The sequence below is a fragment of the Notolepis coatsorum genome (assembly GCF_963971535.1).
Source record: "Notolepis coatsorum genome assembly, chromosome: 13".
Classification (NCBI taxonomy): Eukaryota; Metazoa; Chordata; class Actinopteri; order Aulopiformes; family Paralepididae; genus Notolepis; species Notolepis coatsorum.
Genome location: NC_140177.1, coordinates 120,232,800 through 120,257,619, shown reverse-complemented (window position 1 = coordinate 120,257,619; position 24,820 = coordinate 120,232,800). Strand labels below are relative to the sequence as shown.

General features: G+C 44.9%; 1 protein-coding gene across 1 annotated transcript in view; it reads right to left on the bottom strand.

The window, feature by feature from the left end:
- Positions 1 to 541: 541 nt before the first annotated feature.
- Positions 542 to 24,820, bottom strand: part of myo10 (myosin X) — a 320,882-nt gene continuing 296,603 nt past the window's right edge. The window contains 14 exon segments of the mRNA XM_084327904.1: positions 542 to 2,216; positions 2,530 to 2,721; positions 3,822 to 4,322; positions 4,667 to 4,787; positions 6,191 to 6,327; positions 6,734 to 6,941; positions 7,854 to 8,151; positions 9,151 to 9,274; positions 10,582 to 10,739; positions 11,512 to 11,703; positions 13,039 to 13,181; positions 18,985 to 19,040; positions 19,594 to 19,683; positions 21,486 to 21,585. Coding sequence (XP_084184030.1) covers positions 2,106 to 2,216; positions 2,530 to 2,721; positions 3,822 to 4,322; positions 4,667 to 4,787; positions 6,191 to 6,327; positions 6,734 to 6,941; positions 7,854 to 8,151; positions 9,151 to 9,274; positions 10,582 to 10,739; positions 11,512 to 11,703; positions 13,039 to 13,181; positions 18,985 to 19,040; positions 19,594 to 19,683; positions 21,486 to 21,585 — 2,431 coding nt within the window. The 3' untranslated portion in view covers positions 542 to 2,105.

The following is a 24,820-nucleotide window of genomic DNA, read 5'->3' as shown; positions in this document are numbered from 1 at the left end:
CACTTTCATTTCCAACAATAAGTAGATTATTGTTAACTCCTGCAGTAAGAAGGCTGTCCATGTAAAAGGAACATGTCAACATTATGGGACATGTGCTTACCGTCTTCTCCAGTGTCAGACAAGATAGATACCAATTTCCTCCAATTTATATATATATATATATTTCTTTTTTACATTTATTGAAATGAAAACAATAAATGTGGTGCTTTTTCCCCCTATTGCTAGGTTTTTAGTGAGTCGTTCCTTATCTTATCTAATTGGGGAAAGTCTGGGAGTGTCGCATATTTGGAATTCATGGTGGTTTTTGTTCTTGATCTATTGTGATTTTCTTCTTGACTTGTACAGCCCATGGGGGGCAATTCCATGTGATCTCAGGCTCTACAAATACATTTAATTTGATTTAAGTGACTAGAACCCTGCTTCTATCAATTCTATTTGGTAGAGTGGGATAGGTTGTTTTTGGTTAAGAGTAGCGATATGCCCCTGTTAAACCAGTGTTATTATGAAAAACAATAACTGATACACGAGCCCAGAGTAAATATGTATACATTTATTGTTAGAATCACCCTTTCAATACACAACACAGCTTAAACAGATGGGGAAAAAAGGGATACCGGTATTGTGTCATCGCTAACCATCTACTCGGAGACTTGAGTAGAGAGCAATATACCAAGATTAGCTTAAAAATATCGCTGTGTGTGCAGGAAAAGAAGGCAAAGATTTATAAAAAATGTACAGCCAAGTGATTACATAATATATAACATTGCACTTTATAATAAAATAAACCAAAATGGATAAAAAAGAAAAGAAAAAGAAGTGTACATAATATACAGCAAGGCACTGAATGAGAATCTTTGGATGGAGCTGCCGCCTGCGGAGTTCCACTGAAATGTCGCGTGAAGCTGTCGCTTTAACATGAAGCAAGCTGGCGGGGACGCCGAAAGTACACCGCCAGTAGAGGGAGCGTCAGGCACATTGTGGAATTCATTAGAGGTAGAATCTGTAATGCCATGAAACAAAGAGACCTCTAGGGCCGCTTGGTATTGCACTTTGTTTCATTTTTGTTCTTGTTTTGGTAGGAGATTCAAGATTCAAGAGTTTTATTTGTCACATACATACACAAGACATGTAGTGAAATGTAGGTGGCCATTGAAGAGGTATCTCTTTTTGGCTGAGCCTGAGGTGTGGCCAGTGACAGCAACCCCCACTATCCCCCCTCAACTCCGAGCCACACATCAGAACAAAACAAAGACAAACACAGTACCAAAAAGGGGCTATTTTACCTAGAGGTTGATGTTTGATGGAATTACAGATGCTACCTTTAAAAAACTTGAGTTTATATGAAAACCTGGATTTGAATATTGAGTTTTTCCTGATTTATTTGTCAAAACCAGGCACTTCCTCCATGTCACGACGAGCGAATGTCCCCTTCGATCAAAATCCACCAGAAAAGACTTGAAATGCTGGAGACGAGTAGAGTTGAATATTATATGTACATGTTCTGATCAATCCCGGAGATAATCCTCTTTTAACGTAGGTCAGTCCCAGAGTATTTCTAAGCGCAGGAAAAGTCTTTCCATCTACTCTGCCTTTTTCTTTCATTCTCTCTTTTTTACATTCTGACTGCACTCTTGAAAAAAAACACCACACACATGGGAACAGCATCAGTAACACATGTCCTCGTCCTGTAACAAAGCCCTTGGTAGCGTGTTGGCGTCAAAGAGAAGGAGCTAGCCAGAGAGCATCAAGAGCAAGTGGGACTTCCCCCCCCGGCCAGGCGGACGGTCGGTCGGTCGTCCGGCATCAAGAGCGAGTGGGACTTCCCCCCCGGCCAGGCGGTCGGTCGGTCGTCCGGCATCAAGAGCGAGTGGGACTTCCCCCCCGGCCAGGCGGTCGGTCGGTCGTCCGGCATCAAGAGCGAGTGGGACTTTCCCCCCAGCCAGACAGTCGGTCAGTCGTCCAGTGTTTACAGTAGAATGTTCGGCTTGTTTGACCACAGTACACTGAAGACCGGGGGGCGTCCTCACACAGCTTGTCCGCGGCAGGCCCTTTTGGTGGGGCGACCGAAAGATGAAGGTTTTTTTGTGGGGTTTGTATAGAGAGCCTCACCAGGCGCTACACTGGCTACCGTGGCTGCTGTCCGACTGGCAGTTGCTGTAGCGCTTCTTGACGATCATGCTAATGTAGGCCTTCATCAGCTTGGCGATGTCCATCACCTGGGGGGGAAGAACAATGTCATCAATCAGTGTTGCCAGATTGACAGATTGACAACAGGAATATCACATTGTGACCTTGAATTCATCGTATTTGAATATAAACTATGATATATGGTGAAACGACCGGGAAAGTGTTGTAACCACCATTAAAGCTACTACAAGTACAATTTTCAACTAAATAATATCATCAATCAATGGTTGTGATACCTTGGCACAATTACAGTAAATTAATGAGACTAGTGCGGAAACAATCGGTAGCCTAATTCTCATGATAAGACCACATTTCCCATAAACCCGTTTGTCCAATGCGTACCAGGCTGGTCTCAAAGAGCAACTCGCGGCCCTCCACGGCTATCTTGTAGGCGTTGGGCAGCGGAGCGCCGAAGGAGAGGATGAGTTCGTAGGGGAACACCTCCAGAGGCCAGGGCTCTCCCCGCTTGTACACAGAGATGGCCTCCCTGCTGACTCCCAGCCACAGCTCCATGGGGAAGGCCCCATCACCACACTGCAGAAAACACACGACAGGGAAGGTCGTAAGGTCAAAACAGCCATCCAAACACGAGTTAACGATAAGAAAACCTATTGTATTCCTGTTTATTTAATAGAGATTTACCACAGAAATACTGTAGTTATTCATAGTATTCCTATGTTTTCTTTCTCCTACACACTATGGATTTACCACAGAAATACTGTAGCGATTCGCCATAGTATTTCAGTAGTGGAATTATTCTAGAAATGTATGTTGAATCACTATTATTCCTGTGGTTTTGCCATAATGGATGGTTATTCCTACAATAATTCCCATTGGTATTTCTATAGTAATTTGTATATAAAACAAAATACAAAGAAAACACAGGAATGCTATTCTAAAATGATATGGGTACAGGGTTAGTTCAGGTGAGTAAGCCTGAACAAGCTGTTCAGAAATATTGATCATTGTGATGTCATTGTGGAGGACACAAGCAATAAATTAGCTTTAGTTGATAAATTAGCTGTACTTCTTGGAGCCAGGTACACTGCCTAGTGCCTACGAATGCACATGACCAGTTTGTAAAGTTTTCTGAGGTATATCCAGGCATGGAAGGAAATGCGCAATTGAATAACTATATACAAAATATAATTAAATTAGTTTTAGACTAGTTTCTTTGCAAAGAAAAACATAACAAGCAAATTCCACAGATTCAGGGAAGTCATAAAATTGTTGAAAAGATACACAATATGTCCCCTTTACTTATCAGTGCTACTTATTGGTGCTGATTTTGAAGTGGGCATGTGGAAAAGTCTAGTGAGCGCATGGGGTATGGTCTCACCTAGTCTTGCGTAGCCAGACCTCTCCCCACACTATGTTAGCGCTGTGCCAGTGCTGGAGAAAGGTCTGGCTGAACCTATTATCATTCCGCTATAGGGAGGGGGGGGGATGCTCTGGCTTGTTTGTATTTCTTTAAACCAATCACAATCATCCTGGGCAGCGCTAAAGCCCAGGATGCAGCGACGGTAGCCTATAGTGTCACAGATAGAGGAAGGGGAGGAGAATTCAGACTGAAATAGTCAGCCAATGGCACGCTAATAGCCAGTCTACATCCTGTGAGTCGGACTAGGTCTCACCTGGACGTTGAAGAGCGTGGAGCCGTACCCGGGCCAGTCCTTGACCAGCACCATGTATTTCACCATGGCCTGCTCCTGAGTCATGCCCTGCAGCTTCCTCCACTTGTCCAGCAGGCAGGTGCGCGCCACCGCGATCTCCTCCCTCATCCAGGCCTCCAGGGTGTTCTCCTCCTCCAGCCTCTGCCGGCTCAGGGAGCCGCTCCGGAAGCTGCGCCGCAGCGTGCCCTCCAGGAAGCTCGAGCGCTTCCTCTCCACCGTGCCGGAACGCTCCGCAGCGGCGGTGGTGGTGGCCGCGGCCGAGACCGCGGCGCCCGGCGTGAACGTCTTGGTGGAGTTCTGGATGCGGGCCCGCAATCGCGCCATGGGGAACACCACGGACATCTCGGGCACGGCGGCCTGGGGGCTGTGGTCGCTGAGGAGGTACTGGAGTCTCAGCGCGGCCAGGAACTGAAGGGTCTCCTCGGGGGCGGGGTACCGGCCGCGGATCACCGCCTCGTGGGCCTGAGGAGGGAAGGACAACAGAGGACTTATTATATACTTGTTATGGTAAATATGATATGTTTCATCCTATTACATCATTTGTACAGCTTACTGGGCATGTTCATAGCTCTGTTTATTATATTCTCTGTACAGCCATGACTAGTTAACCGGCACTGTCCACTTCCATTCATTGTGCTAAGCTAGGCTAACGTGCAGCCAGATTTCTACTGAACGCACAGAGAGGAAACTGGTATCTATCGTCTTGGCTCTCTCTGGAGAAGACGGTAAGCACATTTCCCAAAATGTTGGCGTGTTCCTTTACAGATCAAATTAATAAAAAATAAAAATGTAATGTCCTTTCTTACCTGTTCAAACATGAAGGCGAACTCCACGCTGTCCTTGGGCACGTTGTCTGTGTCTAAGAAGCAGTAGAGCTTGAAGTAGAACTTCCAGCCTGTATTGTGTTCATCTTGGCTGGCAGACAGCCTGGGGAGAGGAGGGGAGGTGTGTCACTGGTGCATTCATTCTACTAGACAAGTACCGTACTTTTCGGACTATAAGCCGCGGCTTTTTCCCCCATTTTTCGACCCTGCGGCTTATATAACGGTGCGGCTTATATGTGGACCAAACCCGAACATTTTTAAATCGAAATATTGCTTTTTTTTAGTATACTATTGCACTAAATGGTAACACTTGTTATGCAAATATGCAACTTGTTTGTTGAAATGTTAATAAATGGGAGCTTCCTCAAACAGCCATCTCTTTTCCGACAATCCCCTCTGTGCACGAACCCTTACATAATGGTAATTAAATATTAAAACACCTGCGGCTTATAGTCCAGTGCGGCTTATATATGTACACATCATTCAATTTAGCTGCTGCGGCTTATAGTCAGGTGCGGCTTATAGTGCGAAAAGTACGGTACAAGCCCTCTTTGAGCCTCCGGTGTGTCACAGAGACACGGATACCATCCACACCACCACACATAGTTCTTTCATTCAACCCAAATGTAAATTCTGGCATAGGATGAGTTTATGTGAAAGATGCTGTACTGATCTTTGGAGCAATTGTTTTCTTATTCTTGTTCTTAACACATTAATTGCCAATGACGAGTTTACGATATTGGCTGCCATGCGTTGAGTGCCAACTCGTTGTTATGATCGTTATTTCTTTTATTCGCTATTGGCATTCATAATTCATCCAGGAAGCCTCCGGGAGCCAGCTGGACCCTGTCTGATATTTCAACGCCTCAATACCGCCGCCTGGTGGATTTCGGGCGAGTTACACTCCACTCTAAACCAGAAGTGGCGCTCTGTGCATTGGGGAAAAAGCTCCGCCAGAGATATCTTGTAACGTGGATCAATATACACACCTCGAGTGCATGGGATCGCTTTCGAGACGCAAGAATCAATATGCTTTCGGCGTTTATTGCGCCATACAAAAGGAACAGGGATCTAGCAGATCAACATCAAATAATTGGAATCTTTTTCCTCCAGTCTCATCGGCCACAGGTAAGAGGAATCTAACGTTATTTCCAGCTCGATTGTCCATTTATTTCATTGCAATCCATCCGATCAACGTATGGTGTCTTACTAAAGAAAGCCGCTACTGACAATCAAGGAATCATAAACGACCCCCCCCCCCCTTTCCTTCACGCATGATGGAGCATAATGTATAGTGATCATATGCATTTGAATTTTTTTTATATAGCGTGTATAGGGACGAAACGCTAATCAATAATGTATAATACGCGTCTGGGCCTATAACACGCGTTCTAGGAATTACTGCTATACACTCTTAAGTGTCGGTCATCAGAAAAACCTTTATTGACAGCTTTTTGGCCTGTAAATCTCTCTCTCTCTCTCTCTCTCTCTCTCACACACACTTACTTTTCAAACTTGGCGAGCACGTCAGCCACCACGGTGCGGGTTTCGATGGCTCTGTCGGTGGTGTCGTTGTGTTCAAACAGAGCAAACATGTTCCTGCTGTCCTCCATGGCCAGGCCGCGAATCAGCTTCTCCACCACCTGGCAGACACACACACACACATACATACACCCGTTACTCTCCTATCCATCCCTAGCTCACGCCTCAGCACCATGGGGTGCTCAAACTTTCAGCTGCTCGGCTCCCAGACTCTGGAACTCCCTGCCCCCACATGTCCGACAGTCTGACTCCCTATCATCATTTAAATCACAACTAAAAACCCATCTGTTTAAACTTGTATATTCACTGTAACCCGTGTCACTGTGCTATACCCCCTGCTGTTTGTTTGTTTTGTTTTTTAACTTCAGTTTTATACTTCCTGCTGTTTGTTTTGTTTTTAACCTCGATTTTTAACTGTCTTGCTTTGTTTTTATGATCTGTAAGGTGACCGTGGGTGTCGTGAAAGGCGCCCCAAATAAAATGCATTATTATTATTATTATTATTACCTCTCCGGCGGTGGTGTGGGAGTTGATGGTGATCTTGCAGGATCCCCCGCCGTGGCAGTGCACCGTGGTGGTCATGTCCTGCCGCGCGACCACGGCGCGGATCTCCTCCTGAGACGGCACGTACTCCCGGCCGCGCGTCTTCCTCAGGGATTCCGTAGCGAAGGCGGCGTAGCGCTCCATCTCTGTGCCCGGGAAGAGCTCTCGAGTCCTGGGGAGAAAGGAGCAGAGGACGGGTTGCGTCACTATATACACAGACTTGGCTGACAGAAGGAGCACGTTCAGTGTTAGACTAATACTCCTGATATGTAGCACTAAACGGCACAGGAAGCAAAATACACAAAAACACGTGCTGAGTTTTTTTAAATAACTTATGCACCATCTAGTCTTGCATAGCCAGACCAGCGCAGGAGGACCCGTTATCCAACAGAACCCATTATCCAGCGCATGAGAGTCGTCTGCCAGAACCCGTTATCATTAGAAAATAACTTGCTGGGAATGTAGCTTGCTAGCTCCAAGACGTGTTGCTGATTATCCTGGTGACGGGGATTTTGGAAACTGTAAAAAAGAAGGGGATGTTGCTGATGTACTTGGCGCCAATGGGAGGCTATACGTTTGGTTTTGTATTTTATTTGTATTGTTGTTTAATTGTATTTGAAAGGAACACGCCAACATTTTGGGAAATTAGCTTACTGTCTTCTCCAGAGAGAGACAAGAAGATACAGTAGATACCAGTTTCCTCTCAATGAATGGAAGCGGACATGGCCGGTTAGCCTAGGCATTGTCCAACTAACACCTCTCCCGAAGGCTAAACGACACTGTCCGCTTCCATTCATTGTGCTAAGCTAGGCTAACGTGCAGCCAGATAGCTTTCTACTGAACGCACACAGAGGAAACTGGTATCTATCTTCTTGTCTCTCTCTGGAGAAGACGGTAGGCTAGTTTCCCAAAATGTTGGCATTTCCACCTACAATTTTATTTCGGTGTATAATATACGCCATTTCCACTTAAAAAATCGTATCGTTTCTTTCTATTATTTTCCCTCCACCTTCATCTTCAAAACCACCCTCCACTTCTTTTGCCCCCCTTCCCCCCCCCCCCCCCCCACCCCCCCCCCGCTCACCTCTTGAAGTGGAACTTGAGGTACTTGAGGACGCTCCTGGACGGCATGAAGGTGCAGCACATGCAGGCCAGGATCCTCCAGCTGCACAGGTTCCCCGGGCTGCCCGGCTGCGGGGGCCGCGTGGTCTGCTTCACCAGCTGGCAGTAGAGCTCGTCCCGGAGGGGCTTGAGCTCCTGGCCTGTCTGCAGCACGCCCTGGATGATGGCCACGGGGTCGGCCACGCCCTCCAGGTGCTGCAGGGAGTTGAAGACCTTCAGCGCCTCGTCCTGCAGCGTGGTGTAGCCCTTGGTCCTCCCGGCTGAGGGTGTAGGGGAGAGGGGGTCAATGGTAAATGGAGGGTGTAAGGGGAGAGGGGGTCAATGGTAAATGGAGGGTGTAGGGGAGAGGGGGTCAATGGTAAATGGAGGGTGTAGGTGGGAGAGGGGGTCAATGGTAAATGGAGGGTGTAGGGGAGAGGGGGTCAATGGTAAATGGAGGGTGTAGGTGAGAGGGGGTCAATGGTAAATGGAGGGTGTAAGGGGAGAGGGGGTCAATGGTAAATGGAGGGTGTAGGGGAGAGGGGGTCAATGGTAAATGGAGGGTGTAGGGGAGAGGGGGTCAATGGTAAATGGAGGGTGTAGGGGGGAGGGGGTCAATGGTAAATGGAGGGTGTAGGTGGGAGGGGGTCAATGGTAAATGGAGGGTGTAGGTGGGAGGGGGTCAATGGTAAATGGAGGGTGTAGGGGAGAGGGGGTCAATGGTAAATGGAGGGTGCATTTATATAGCAGCTTTTATCCAAAGCGCTTTACAATTTGCTCCTCACATTTTTCCAGGGGGGGTGGGAGGTTTAGCGGTAAAGGTAACGAGAGCTAGAAATACAGAAGAGGAGTTGTCTCTATCTAGACATGGGTTAAAAAACATTGCCTGTGACTGCAATGATTGTTGGTTCAACTCCTGGTAGCAGCCTTTGTTTTGGACTTTTGCAAATATCATACGTAAATATATGACTTATGGCTATAACGTAACGTACATTATGTACCTTCTTTCCTTTATTTAAATGTTCTGATGAGACCGTGTTGTTCAAACATAAATCTTCTTGAAATGTGAATAGATTGACTGACTGACTGACTTACAGCTCACGTGGATACAGTAGCTCCATAGGGCAGTGGGAGCAGGGTGAATAGATTGACTGACTTACAGCTCACGTGGATAGCTCCATAGGGCAGTGGGAGCAGGGTGAATAGATTGACTGACTTACAGCTCACGTGGATAGCTCCATAGGGCAGTGGGAGCAGGGTGAATAGATTGACTGACTTACAGCTCATGTGGATAGCTCCATAGGGCAGTGGGAGCAGGGGTGAGTGTAGAGGGTGTTGGCTATAGCGCAGGATGGGGTTTCTCTTGTAGATCTGTTCCACCACCTCTGAGTTCAGGCAGTTCTCCTGAGGGACACAAAACAATGTGGAATTAGAAAGGAATCCCAGATAGTAGCCCTTAACCTTAAAGGAACACGCCAAGATTTTGGGAAATTAGCTTAACGTCTTCTCCAGAGAGAGACAAGAAGATAGATACCAGTTTCCTCTCTGTGCGTTCAGTAGAAAGCTATCTGGCTGCACATTAGCCTAGCTTAGCACAATTAATGGAAGCGGACATGGCCGGTTAGCCTAGGCATTGTCCAACTAACACCTCTCCCGAAGGCTAACCGACGATGTCCGCTTCCATTCATTGTGCTAAGCTAGGCTAACATGCAGCCAGATAGCTTTCTACTGAACGCACAGAGAGGAAACTGGTATCTATCTTCTTGTTGGCATGTTCCTTTAACCTTAACCTTAACCTTAACCCCTACCCTTTTCAGGTTCCCATTATGTGCCATATAGAGCTGGGGAACATTGGACCCTTTTCAGGTTCCCATTATGTTCAATATAGAGCTGGGGAACATTGGACCCTTTTCAGGTTCCCATTATGTTCAATATAGAGCTGGGGAACATTGGACCCTTTTCAGGTTCCCATTATGTTCAATATAGAGCTGGGGAACATTGGACCCTTTTCAGGTTCCCATTATGTGCCATATAGAGCTGGGGAACATTGGACCCTTTTCAGGTTCCCATTATGTGCCATATAGAGCTGGGGAACATTGGACCCTTTTCAGGTTCCCATTATGTGCCATATAGAGCTGAGGAACATTGGACCCTTTTCAGGTTCCCATTATGTGCCATATAGAGCTGGGGAACATTGGACCCTTTTCAGGTTCCCATTATGTGCCATATAGAGCTGGGGAACATTGGACCCTTTTCAGGTTCCCATTATGTGCCATATAGAGCTGGGGAACATTGGACCCTTTTCAGGTTCCCATTATGTGCCATATAGAGCTGGGGAACATTGGACCCTTTTCAGGTTCCCATTATGTGCCATATAGAGCTGGGGAACATTGGACCCTTTTCAGGTTCCCATTATGTGCCATATAGAGCTGGGGAACATTGGACCCTTTTCAGGTTCCCATTATGTGCCATATAGAGCTGGGGAACATTGGACCCTTTTCAGGTTCCCATTATGTTCAATATAGAGCTGGGGAACATTGGACCCTTTTCAGGTTCCCATTATGTGCCCCATTAATGATGATGTCACACAGTCCTTCTAATCTAGCCCACAATGTAAAACATTTACCACTTCCTCCTTTGCTACCAGCTAGCGTTAGCACTAACATTAGCTATCAAAAACAAGACACTTCGACACACTGAACGCCTACTACCTTGATGTCGTGGATGAGCTGTTGAGTGGGCGTGTCGATGGGGGCCTTGGTGTCGATGACGTTCTGCACAGCGCTGGCCCAGCGCGTGGCCTCGTTCAGCAGCTTTGTATACAGGCGGTACGAGTGTTTGCGGCCGTAAACGATCACATTCCAGTAGCCTGCCGGGTCAAAGACACAAGGAGTTGAGTCCAAAACCATTCGGTAGCCTGCTAGTTAGCTAGTGTTAAGAAATAATCTCCCAACATTTTCATATAAATAAATGTCTATTTTGCCACTCTATCGCCACTCGATATAACACAGTAGTGATTCTACCTCTAGGCCCAGTTCATGAATGTTTTTTCCATTTGCTGTTCTTGGCTGATATGATCATTTACACTCACAGGTTATTTGTATTGACTTCACAGCGGCGAATAATAAATTTGAGGGAACTTTATACTTTTACTCCACTACATTTCAAGGGAAATATTGTACTTTACTCCACTACATTTAATTGAACCCATCAGTTACTAGTTACTTTGAAGAAAAGGATTTTGCATAGAAAACATAATATATACAAAATAAGACATTTATAAAGATTATATACTTTCACATTTGAAGCCTGTCAACTTCAAGTGGACGGCATAAGCAGAAGCAGCATAACTGGACTTACTTTAGATACTTAAGTACATTCAACAGCAAATACTTCTGTACTTTTACTTAAGTAGAATTTGAATGGGGGACTTTTACTTTTACCAGAGTACTCATTTATCTGAGTATTTCTACGTTCACTTAAGTAAAAGGAACCATGTATTTCTTCCACCACTGCTTTCATGTGATAAATCACATCCAGACTCTTAAGTGAACTGTATTGACTCCACAACTGCCAACACAAAGGGCTCTCAAAGATCTTCTTCAGAACACGCAGCATTTAAAAAGGTTTCTCCCGCTGACCTGACTCCTTGAAGACCTTCTCGTCGGGCAGCGCCACGGAGCAGAGGCTGTTGAGCACCAGTGTGCCCAGCTTCAGGGCGTTGCGCTCCGAGCTCTTGTAGTAGTCCAGGGAGTTGTGCGTGAGCAGGAACCAGCGCTTCTTCAGCTTCAGAGACGCCTTGCTGCTGCTCTTCAGCTCCTTCTGAAGCCAGCCTGTCGCGGGACGGGTCACAGGTCGTTCAGTTAGCTTTGTTTAAAACGTTGATCGTACTGAATTTGCGTGTTCATTCATCGATACTTGTGTTCTCAAAGACATTTTCGGTAGTTGAACAATTTGGTAGAAAAAACCCATATTTATACAAATTGTTATTCAATATAGAACATGTTAACACATTGATTGCCACGCAGTATGCCCATCATTATACCCAGTCTGCCACCGCTGTAAGCCTATGGAGATGTTTACCTTCTTTGCAGGGCTATAACTTTTTAAATATTATAGCTATATCTGCATTACTATGGCCCATTCAACATCGATTATCTATCGTTCCGGATGTGGGAACGTTATATTGTTTCATTCAAATATAAGTATGTTTTTAAGCTTTTCTGCTGTAATTCCAAAAACGCTAGTTATAGGCCCTGACGCATATGATAGATTATCGATTGGCGTTTCTTTCCTATACATGCTATATTAAAAAATTCAAATGTATATGATCGGTATACATTATGCTTCATCATGCGTGAAGGAAAGGGGGGGGGGTCGTTTATAATTCCTTGATCGTCAGTAACAGCTTTATTTAGTATGGGGTTGATATATTGATCAGACTGATTGCAAACAAAGAAATGGACAATCGGGCTGAAAATAACGTTAGTGTCCTCTTACTGTTTGCCGATGAGACTGGAGGAAAAATATCCCAATTATTTGACGTTGCTCTCCTAAATCCATTTCCGGTTTGTATGACGCAATAAACGGCGAAATCATATCGATTATTGCGTTTCGAAAGCGATCCAAATGCACTCGAGTGTGTATATTGATCCACGCCACAATATATCTCTGGCGGAGGAATTTTCTCGATGCACCGATCGCCACTTCCGGTTTGTCGTGAGTGTAACTCGCCCGACCATCCACCAGGCGGCAGTATTGAGGCGTTGCAATATCAGACAGGGTGCCACTGCAGTCCGGAGGGAGGCTGGATGAATTATGAATGCCATGGCGAAAAAATGAAATATGGATCCCAATAACGCTTTACGACGTTGTTGGCGTTCAACGCATGGCGGGCAATAACGATTTACGACATTCTTGGCATCCAATGTGTTAAGGGCTTATTATGCATGGCATATCCAACCCCCCCACCCTGTGTGTGTGTGTGTGTGTGTGTGTGTGTGTGTGTGTGTGTGTCCTGACCCCGGACGATGAACTCCTGGCCCTGCATGCATGCGTGTGTGTGTGTGTGTCCTGACCCCGCACGATGAACTCCTGATCCTGCACGCGCGCGCGCGTGTGTGTGTGTGTGTGTGTGTGTGTGTGTGTGTGTGTGTGTGTGTCCTGACCTCGCACGATGAACTCCTGACCGTGCACGCGGGTGTCCCCCTTGGAGCGCTGCAGCAGAGTGATCCAGTGGTGCATCTCCTCAGGCGTGTCAGCGTTGCAGTAAAGAACCCTGTTAGCTGTGATCATCACAAACGAGTTGGGCCTGGAGGAGAGAGACAGGCGGACATTCAGATGGATGGATGGATGGATGTATGGATGGATGGATGGATGGATGGATGGATGGATGGATGGATGGATGGATGGATGGATAGAGGGAATTAAATGGATGGATGGATGATGGAATGAACAGAAAAGGAGGAGATGGAATAGGCTAATCATGTCCCTCTGATCTTGTAAACCTTCGGACTAGTTGAAGTCACTTTCAACTCAATGAATTCAGGAATTAAAATATTGAAAAAAAAAATTGCCATGAAAAGGCTGCACTATCCAACCTATTGACAAGTAAACAAGAATGGATGTGTTCCATTCCCATCATCCGCAATTCAATGGAATTTCCTGTATCTGTTGTTTATTGATTGAAAGTGGAAGATAAGGGGGCGTGGCTAGGCTGGCAATGGGGTAGCACGCGGTTTGTTCTAGCTCTCGTCGAGTCTCTACTTTATTTTAATTTAATAAGCTTTCTACTTCACAAAACTTGGTGAATTTTACTCAGGGTACATTGTTTAAGCCAGTGGACAATGTTTTCACGGACAGATGGCGGCGAACCTACATAAATACAAATACGCCGGTCCGGCCTCCAGTAGGCCCGACAAAGCCTCGACTTCCAGTCCCATTTCCAAGCCGCCGCTAACTACATCGCCAAAGATGCCCGGCGTGGACTCCGCAGCCTTGAAGGCGGAGGTTCTCCTCATGCTAAAATCCGACTTCGCAGCGATAATACAATCAGAATTGAAAGGTGCACTTTCCAAAGAGTTCAACCTTATTAGAAACGATCTGAAAGAGATGAAAGCGGAAATGCGAAGTTGTATTGCGACACTCCACGAGGAGGTGGACAAAATGGGGGCCTCAATTAAGGACATGGAAGACGGTCTTTCGACGTGGTCAGACGAGGTGGTAACGTTACAAACCACAGTCAAAGACTTAAAGACAGAGGTGGCCGGTCTCAGGGGAAAGTGTGAGGACATGGAAGGAAGAATGAGGAGGTGCAACTCAAAACTACTGACAGACGTGCTACAAATGGATAATGAGGTGCTGGTCGACCGCTCGCACAGAACACTGGGGCCGAAGAGGACAGACGGGAAGCCACGCGCCATTGTGGCTAAACTTCACTACTACCAAGACTGTGTCGCGGTGCTGAGCCGGGTGCGCGCCCAGGCTCCATTACAGGCCAACGGAGTGACTATTGCAATCTTCCCGGACTATGCCACGAGCATCGCCAAAGCCAGAGCTGCGTTCACGGAGGTGAGGAAGTTACTACGCGGCCGAGAGGACACCCGGTATGGCATTCTTTTTCCAGCCCGATTTCGCATCACGTACAAGGGAGAAGATAAAGAGTTCATCGTTGCAAGTGAAGCGATGGGCTACGTCAGAAAGAACATTGTGCATGCAGCAACGGGAGAGGTCGGGTAGGCTACCTTTGGTACACACAATGCTAGCATTCTTAAAAAAGAAAAAGTGAAGGATTTTCGAGATACTGTTTGCTCTGCACACCACTATAAACTTTTTTGATCAGAAAGGGGAGATACTCGGATATTTATGTTATATCTGTACCGTACAGATGTTGTCCTCAACGGGTTACTACTTGCTAAAAGGTCACTGTAAAATCTGCTAATTAACAATCTAGTGTAATGATCCACCTACTCAGTTTCAAGAATGTACCACTGGTTATTATTAAGCTATATAGCACACTCAACATCCAGCAAATCTCTGATCCTATATCAACAGACCACATAGAAAGAAGAAATGTATCGGTGTGTACGTGCTACTTATAATATGCAGGTGATGTGAACAATGTATAATTTTAACTCCAACAGTGTATAGAGGCTACTGTAATGTCTACTGTGTGATAGTAGCATCACCTGCCTAGCATTGAGAAGGCACCACTGGATACCATATATCAAGCTAAGTAACTCACCAATCTCCAGCAAATTCCTGACCCTACCCAAGTAGAATTCTAAATGAAAGGCTTATAGAGAGAAAGATGCCAGCCAGAAATTATCCCCACAACGAAGCTAATAACTAATCTCTACCCAGGCGCCCATCTCTCTCTCTAGGAGTCACAAGCTGGCCATGTCCTTTTTCTTTTTTTTTTTTTTTTTTTTTAGTGCCATGATGTAGCAACTCACCCGCACACTCCCTAGCACACACACATATACATTGACGCACGAGCACGGAGATTTGATCCTATATCAACAGACCACATAGAAAGGAGAGATGTATCGGTGTGTGCGTGCTGCTTGTGATATGCAGGTGATGTGAACAATGTATCATTTTAACTTCAACAGGGCACTATGTATAGAGGCTACTGTAGTGTCTACTGTGTGATAATCTATGTGTGGCATCACCTGCCTAGCATTAAGTGGGCACCACTGGATACCATACATCAAGCTAAGTAATTCACCTACTCAGCTTTGAGAATTTAACACTGGTTATTATTAAGCTATACAATTCACTCAACATCCAGCGGATCTCTGATCCTATACTAACAGCCACTTATGAAGTACAGGTGAAGTGAACAGTGTACCATTTTGGCTCCAATAGGACAATATGTGTATACTTGCAGACTTCGGAAAAATATCCGACTACAAAATCAACATTCAAAAAAGCGAACTGATGCCTGTCGGAACCGTAGCGGGTCGGATACCTCTGAGCTAATTTCCGTTTAAAATCAGCCCTAAAAAGTTCAAGTATCTCGGGATATGGATCACGCATGAACATAAAGACCTATATATGGCTAATTATCAACCTTTATTATCTAATCTGACGAAAGATATTGAACGTTGGGACCCCCTGTCACTCTCCTGGGTGGGAGAATCAATACTATAAAGATGAACGTATTGCCAACATTTTTATATGTATTCCAGAGTCTCCCAGTGTTCCTGACTAAGACATTCTTCTCCAAGATAAATAACCAGATATCTTCCTTTATCTGGAACAAAAAAACGCCCCGGATAAAAATAACTATGCTGCAGAGACCCTGCGCAATGGGTGGGATGGCGCTTCCCAACTTTATGTACTACTACTGGGCAGCGAATATAAGATCATTATTGTACTGGGTAAAGGGCGAGGAGACAGCTCCCTGGTGGACAGTACTGGAGAGAGAGTCGGTTAAATCCACCTCCCTGTCTGCCTTGCTATGCGCTAAACTCCCGTTCACACAGCCCATGTCTAGATTTACCTCTAACCCAGTTGTCATTCACTCGATAAAAGTGTGGAACCAATTTAGAAGATCCTTCTCCCTTAAGGAACTATCGCTTGCTGCACCAATCACAAGAAACCACATGTTTATCCCCTCAATGATGGATAAGACCTTTGACAGTTGGGTTGGAAGTGGAGTGATTGCACTGTCTGACCTCTATATAGATGACAACTTTGCCTCCTTTGAACAGCTGGGACAGAAATACAAAATCCCTAGGTCACACTTCTATAGATATTTGCAACTCCGGAGCTTTGCAACTTCAAACTCGGACTGCTACCCATTGTGTCCTCCTGCCTCTCTTTTAGACTCAATCCTGAACTGTAAACTGATCCAGAAACAAGCTATAAGCAGAATCTACGAATTACTTAATAGAAGCAACTTGACACCTCTGGATCTCCTTAGGGGCAGATGGGAGACAGACTTAGATGAGCCAATCACTGAGGACACATGGGACAAAATAATACAGGGGATTTTCTCTTCCTCCATATGCCTTAAACATGCTGTTCAGTTCAGTTCAGTTCAGAGTTTTTATTTGCCACATGGAATCAATACAATCAGAGTTTCTTCATTACACAATCATAAATATCATTCCATGGACAAAAGGAGCAGGAAGAAGAATAAATCTTATAGTTACCTGCCCCTTATTCCTAAACTAAACAAGTATTTACTTAATGGTTGGCATACAACCTAATTTACACAAAATAATAATTTATACCATTATACAAGAAACACACAATCCACAGTTAAACAAGAAAAAATTAAATAATAATAATAATAAAGAATAAAAGAAAAATGTTCATACTGACTAAATATATATATTTTTTTATAATTTTGTTTGAATTGATAAACACTATTACATCCCTTAAGCTCGCTATGGAGAGAATTCCACAACTTTACACCAATAACTGAAGGACACATCTGTTTAAGTGTGGTACGTGCAAACTGATGTTTAAAATTGTATTTTCTCCTACTAAACTCACTTTCTAAATGAAAAAGATGTTGTAGTTTTTCTGGCAGTGTATTATTTCTTGCCCTAAACATAATTAACATTGTTTGAAACTTAACCATGTCCAAATTGTACACCGACTGCATTGGTCTAAAGACAGGCTCTCTAAAATATATCCCGACATAGATGTGTGACCGCTGCAGACAGGCTCCAGCCACTCTGCTCCACATGTTCTGGATGTGCCCAAAGTTGCACACATATTGGCAGGCCATCTTTGACACCTTCTCTAAGATATTTGGAAAGGTAGTAGAACCATCTCCATATATTGCAATATTCGGAGTGGCCCCGACGGACATCCACTTCAGATGGTGGGAATCTAGAATGCTGGCCTTCTGTTCACTATTGGCCAGAAGGCTAATACTGTTCAAATGGAAAGACCTGGGTCCACCGGTGCACGGCCACTGGATGAGAGAGGTCATGCATCATATTAAACTGGAGAAGATCAGGTATACTGTCAGAGGTTGTACCGAAAAACTCAACAATATTTGGGATCCTTTCCTAACTTTCTTTGAGGGTATGGAAGTGGATAATGTGACAGAGGCGATCTGACTGGCCTTCCTAGTCTCTCAGCATATTATTCTATTATTTTATGTTCTTACTTTTCTTTTTCTCTATCTACAGAATACAAGAGATGCATATGTCACTGCTGTCTGGTGATTTAAAAGCTAAAAGGAAAAACAATGATTAATAAATGCTTTAAGGTGTCTTAGAATGATTCTGTCTGGTATAGGGGTGGGGGGAGGGAGGGAGGGCCTTATTTTATTTTTATTTTCTTTTGGCCCATGTGGGACCGCCTGTGAAAACGGAATCTTCAAATAAAAAACCGTGTTCAAAAAAATAAAGTGGATGATAAGGTGGTTTATTGATACAGGAGAGTGAATGATAAGGTGGTTTATTGATACAGGAGAGTGGATGATAATGTGGTTTATTGATTGAAATTGAATGATAAGGTGGTTTATTGATTGCAAGTGAATGATAAGGTGGTTTATTGATACAGGAGACTGAATGATAAGGTGGTTTATTGATACAGGAGAGTGGATGATGAGGTGGTTTATTGATACAGGAGACTGAATGATAAGGTGGTTTATTGATACAGGAGAGTGAATGATAAGGTGGTTTATTGATACAGGAGAGTGAATGATAAGGTGGTTTATTGATACAGGAGAGTGGATGATAAGGTGGTTTATTGATACAGGCGAGTGAATGATAAGGTGGTTTATTGATACAGGCGAGTGAATGATAAGGTGGTTTATTGATACAGGAGAGTGGATGATAAGGTGGTTTATTGATACAGGAGAGTGAATGATAAGGTGGTTTATTGATACAGGAGAGTGGATGATAAGGTGGTTTATTGATACAGGCGAGTGAATGATAAGGTGGTTTATTGATACAGGCGAGTGAATGATAAGGTGGTTTATTGATACAGGCGAGTGAATGATAAGGTGGTTTATTGATACAGGAGAGTGAATGATAAGGTGGTTTATTGATACAGGCGAGTGGATGCTAAGGTGGTTTATTGATACAGGCAAGTTGGATGCTATGGTGGTTTATTGATACAGTGTTTTGGCTGCTGATACTCACCTCTCAGGGTTGTCCGATGCACACACTGAATCTATCATCCCCACATCCAGTGTTCCCTGAGAGAGTAATGAGAGAGAGGGGGGGGGGAGAAGAGAAAAGGAGAGGATAAAGAGGAGTAGAAAGAGGAGAAAGGGAGAGGAGGGTTATAAGAGTGGAGAGAAAAAAGATAAATGTAAAGTGACAGAGACAGAAAGAGAGAGGGAGGGAGGGAGGGGGAGGTTATAAGAAAGACAGAGAAGGGCGAGGGGAGTGAGTGAGAGAGAGGCAGAGAAAAAGAGAAAGAAAGAAAAGAAAGAAAGGAAGGCATTAGAACAGAGGTCCCTACAGTATTGGCTAATGGTAAGCCAAGTAAAAAAACAGAGGAATTCAATAGTTTGACCTTTTAACACATAAACAGACAAAACAGACTAAACAACAAACATTTACTAAATAGAAAAATACCCACACCCTCCTAAGAAAACAATAGTTGTATTTAGTTTTCGTATGGACACACAGTACACACACACACCATCGTAGACCAACCCTTTTAAACATTCCCCAATGTCGTCAACATGCTCCACCACCGTGTACAGCATACGGACTCCATATCCCATAATCCCTGGCACTCACCACGGCGTTCTGCGGGTTGGCCTGCTCGTCGTGCATCTCCCGGATCTCCTGCTCCGTGGAGCCGTGCACCTGGCTCAGGACGCTGAACCACTGACTGTGTGAGCCAATCACAACACAGGAAGGGAAAAGGTTAGCCAATAGCTGACTGCCGTGAGAAATGACATGTGAATCGGCTAATCAGGTTTTCCTAGAATGGAGACGAATGACTGTTGTTGTTGGATGCATTTATCCCCTCCCTACTCCCACGTGGAATGCACCTGATTGGATACATGACATGCTGGTGCTCTAGTGTGACATCTAGTGGCTGAATGTTATCTATAGCACATTTAAAACTTTGATTACCACTGGTGAACATGGTAAAACGTGGTTAAATGCCAGCACCCACTTATTTTTGTTTTTTTGTTTTTTATTGATCTTTTTCCCCCTCCTTTTTCCTCCGATTTTCTCCCATCCCAATGTTAGTCGTTATGCCAATTCCCAATCCCCTTCCTGGTCGCTGCGCACTTACCCCCCACAGTCGGTCTGGGAGAGTGGAGGCTATCACGTGCTTCCTCCGACACACGTCTAGCCAATCAACCGCTTCTTTTCACCTGGCAGCGCGGACTCTCACTGAGAGCGTGTAATGTGTGGAAGGATCACACTACCGCCCTTAGATCCTATCCGCGCTTAGCAGGCGCCCCGACCGAACTGTAGGAGTCGCTGTTTACAACGACCCGGACCCACCCCGCCAGCTTCTCCCACCCTCTAATACTGCCAATTGTATTAGTGTGAACGGCCAGCCAAGCTGGTGACAACCCCGGAGCTGTGAGCTGGATTCGAACAGGCGAATCCAGCCGCTCCGGGGTTGGTGACGAACGCAATCTCCGCTACGGCACCTGACCGCCCGCCAGCACCCACTTCAATGATAGCGTTGTGAACGCATAATCTCTTTCTTAAATTATCCATGTGTCTAATCTGCCCGTCACTTATCAATGACTTGTTTGCAGTCAACATTGTCGAAACGGATTGTTTTTTAATCGCTTCATTTCCGTTTTATAGCATTTTGAAAAGCCCTCGTTTTTCAGGAAAATATAAAGATTCTGTGATAAACGGCATTTACTGGAATATTCTGGCATACACAAAAACGTTGTCATTTTTCGGCCTATTTATGAATCGTTTTCAAATAAACGCTAGATTATCAATAGTATATGTGTACTTATGCATGCTATAGAAGCGGGCTGAAATATCGATTCTCTCATTTCCTGATCAGCGGCACACACACAGACACATCACACATATGGGACACGTTGATATATCTGTGAAAAAAGCTCTGATTATCCCAAGACTGGTCAAATAGATTCCTCACCTCAGATCAGATGTTATCCAAAAAGATTATTCCAATTCCTGATCGCCATTCCAAATATCGATCGCGTTTATTGATTCAGCGTTGGGTGCTGGAAATACATAATCCACGCTGTTCTGGGGTCGGCGATCAACTTGGGTCTCTTCAGTTGGCTTGACGGAAAAGTTAAATGAGGAAAAATGGCTAATGGCTAATGGGGTGCAGTTACACAGGGAGAGACGATAGGGGGCGGTATCTTCCCAATTGAGCTCAGAGAGACTCTGCAGCACTAACCCGAGGCTCGATTGATGAAATATGAATTCAAATCGCCAATAAATACAAATACGACAAACAAACGCTATATAGCGTTGGTGGCATTCATAGGTCGGCATGAACGACAAAACGTGTCGCTGGCATCCAAAGTGTTAATTGCTACCAGTCAAAGGGCATGACATCACAACTCCGTATCAAGTTAGGTTCACTCACTCACTCACTCACTCACTCACTCACTCACTCACTCACTCACTCACTCACTCACTCACTCACACACGCACACAAACCAACTATGGACTTGCCTGGCGTCCTCTGCAGACTCTGCGATCAGGTGGTAGGTCCGTTCAGGCATCACTATGTCAATGCCGTTCTCCTTGCCAGTGTTGTCCACTATCTCTCTGAAAGTACAGAACATGTCAAATCAACGGCTGTCAATCAGTGGTACCAGAGGGGGCGGGCACTGCCATTGTTTTTTTTATTTCCTGTAGCAGGATTGGGTGATGAAGATGCTAGCTTGTTTCAAACTGGATAAATAATGCATCTATTAGGGCTGTCTTAAATACTTCGAAGCTTCGTTCGATGGGCATGGGATTCGAATATGAAAATTAAATTTGATTATTAAAAAGAAATATATATATATATATATATGATTTTTATTTTTTTTGCAAAATCAACTCTGCCTCTCTTTGTTAACTACAACAAGCAATGCTGTTTGTTATTTAAGATGAGGTCGGACTCGGCACTGACAGATTTGTGTTCATTGTGCTGCTTTTATAAAGCCTCAAATGACGGCTTACAATATTTCATGAAAGCAAAGTGTTTTGTTTGTCTAAGATTTAAAAAGGTTTAAACTTTACAGCACTGACAAAGTTGAACAAAGTGCTGTACAAGTCCCCAAAAAAAAAAACTTTTTTTTTAAAGAAATATTTTTTTTATCTCGAAGCTTCGAATGAACCCATTCTTCGCCAGGCATTGTACCCTTCTTATACCATCCTCTGCCAGCTCTATTTGTCTATGGAGATGTTCACCTACTTTGCAGGGCTATAACTCTTTAAAGCCCAACCTCCAGGTTAAACCCTACTGATCAATTATGGGTAGTTTACATCATTGGTATATAATTTCATTATTTATTTTTTTCCATTTGACACCGGAAACGCCACTCTGAAAGAGTTAAAAAGGTCCACGCACGAATAACATGCACGCGCGAATCAAAAAAGCTTATCAAATGCCGACGTCACTACAGGTGCATATTAATGAGCCGAATCTAAAAGCTTATCAGACGCTAGCACGGCCGTGACGTCACTTCAGGAAATGCCTTGCCCGTCCGGGTCATAGTACTAGATCAATGGTGGCCCACTCGGTGCATCACAGTTAGTTAGCCTATAGCTCCGCCGTCCCTGCTACAGTCGGGACCACTACACTGACGTTAGCCTATGGTTCTCTCCTCTTTGTGTGCCCCCGTCCTCGCGGGTGTCCTGCGGAGGAGCTTGTGGACGCGACAACAGCGGCGGCCGTTGTTAGCTCATAGCTATCGTGTACCACTAGCCTTTACAGGCTCGAGCACCCTACAGGCTGCCACCATTGTCGCCGTTGTCGCGTCCATGGGCCCCCCCGGCAGGGTACCCGTGGGGACGGGGTGTACAGAGAGGAGAGAACCATTTTGGGTCGGCCGTTCATGCCGGCCAGCGAGCCGGATGTCGGGATATGTTGTTAGCACAATAGCTACTAAGCTAAGCTATGTTAGCTACTAACGTTATAAACACAATATGTGTACAACGACACAATGATTTACATTATTACAAATATGGTAACGTGGTTGTGGCTTTAGAGATGGGTGGCTATAATCACGGAGCAATATTGTTAGGTGAAACATACATTTTCATTCGGCTAGTAGTAGCAAGCATAATAAACTGAGCGCCCTCCAACCTAACAAGGCCACTGGCCATGACAACATCCCCTCCAAATTCCTCAGAGACTCAGCAGCCGCCATCACCCCAATCATCACACACAAAATAAACCTCTCCATAAAACAGGGACACGTCCCCAAGGACTTCAAAATTGCGAGGGTGACCCCTCTGCACAAAAAGGGCAGCAAATTAGACCCAGGCAACTACCGCCCTGTTTCTATTCTCACCTCCATCTCGAAAGTCATGGAAAAAATAGTCTACGAACAGGTCGAAAAGTACCTAGCGGAAAAAAAATCTAATCTACGAATTCCAATCTGGCTTCAGAACATCCCACTCCACTGACACATGCCTTCTCTATTTGAATGACCACATCAAACAAGAGGTGGACGCAGGCAAATACTGCGGCATGGTCATGCTGGACCTACAAAAGGCCTTTGACACGGTCAATCACTCCATTCTGATTGACAAGCTAAAAGCAATTGGTTTTGATAGTCTATCAGTGAGCTGGATGCAATCCTACCTTGAGGGGAGGGAACAGATGGTGGAGGTAAACGGTACCCTATACCCCCCCTCACAGTGAGCTGTGGTGTTCCACAAGGAAGCATACTAGGTCCACTACTGTTCCTAATTTATGCAAATGACATGTCGTCAGCTTGTGACTGCAACTTGTTCCTGTTTGCGGACGACTCAGCCCTGCTGGTCTCTGACAAGAACAAGTTACAGGTTGAAAAAACCCTCAGCTCGGAACTAGGCAGAATCTGCATATGGCTCGCTGATAACAAACTATCATTACACATGGGCAAAACAGAGTCCATTCTCTTCGGTTCAAATAACAAACTCAGCAAGACCGACGGCTTCTCAGTTACAGTGGGTGACAATATTGTCACAAGGAAAGATGAAATTACCTACCTGGGTTCCATCCTAGAGGCTAATCTCTCCTGTGACAAAATGGCATCCAATGTAATAAAAAAAGTCAACCAACGAACTCGATTCTTGTACCGGATCTCCTCTCTGGTAAACAAGAATACCCTGAAGACTCTGGCAGGAGCACTCATTCAGGGGTACTACGACTATGCTTGCACCTCATGGTACCAAAGCACCTCAAAGGCGCTAAAAACAAAATTACAAACATCTCAAAACAAACTAGTCAGACTACTGCTTGACCTTACTCCTAGAACCCACCTCACCCCTGCCCACTTTGACAACCTAGGATGGCTTAGAGTAGACGACAGAGTACAGCAACTTGCAATGGGCCTGGTCTACAAGATACACTACACAACCAAGGTACCCATGTACATGTCAAAATACTTCCCAAAGGTCAGTGAATACCACGATCACAACACCAGAGGGAGCTCCACAAATCATGTTAAACCCAGATTCGGCTCAAATAAGGGACTAAACACGTTTCGCAATTATGCCACATCAATGTGGAACGCCCTACCCAAAGCTGTAAAGGAATGTGGATCACTACCCACTTTCAAAACCTCTCTCAAGGGACACCTACGGGAGACTGCAATTCAACACTGGCCCCTGTAAATATCCTAACCCAACCCCCTCCAATGTACAGTCATTTACCTAGTATGGTTTTGTCAATAGTCCAATGTACAATTTTGTTTGTTTGTACAGTGTCCCCCCCCCCCCCCCCCTCAATGTACAGTTTTGCTTGTTTATACAGTGTGCCCCCCCCCCCCCCCAACCACCTCCAATGTAGATTACCCAGTATGGT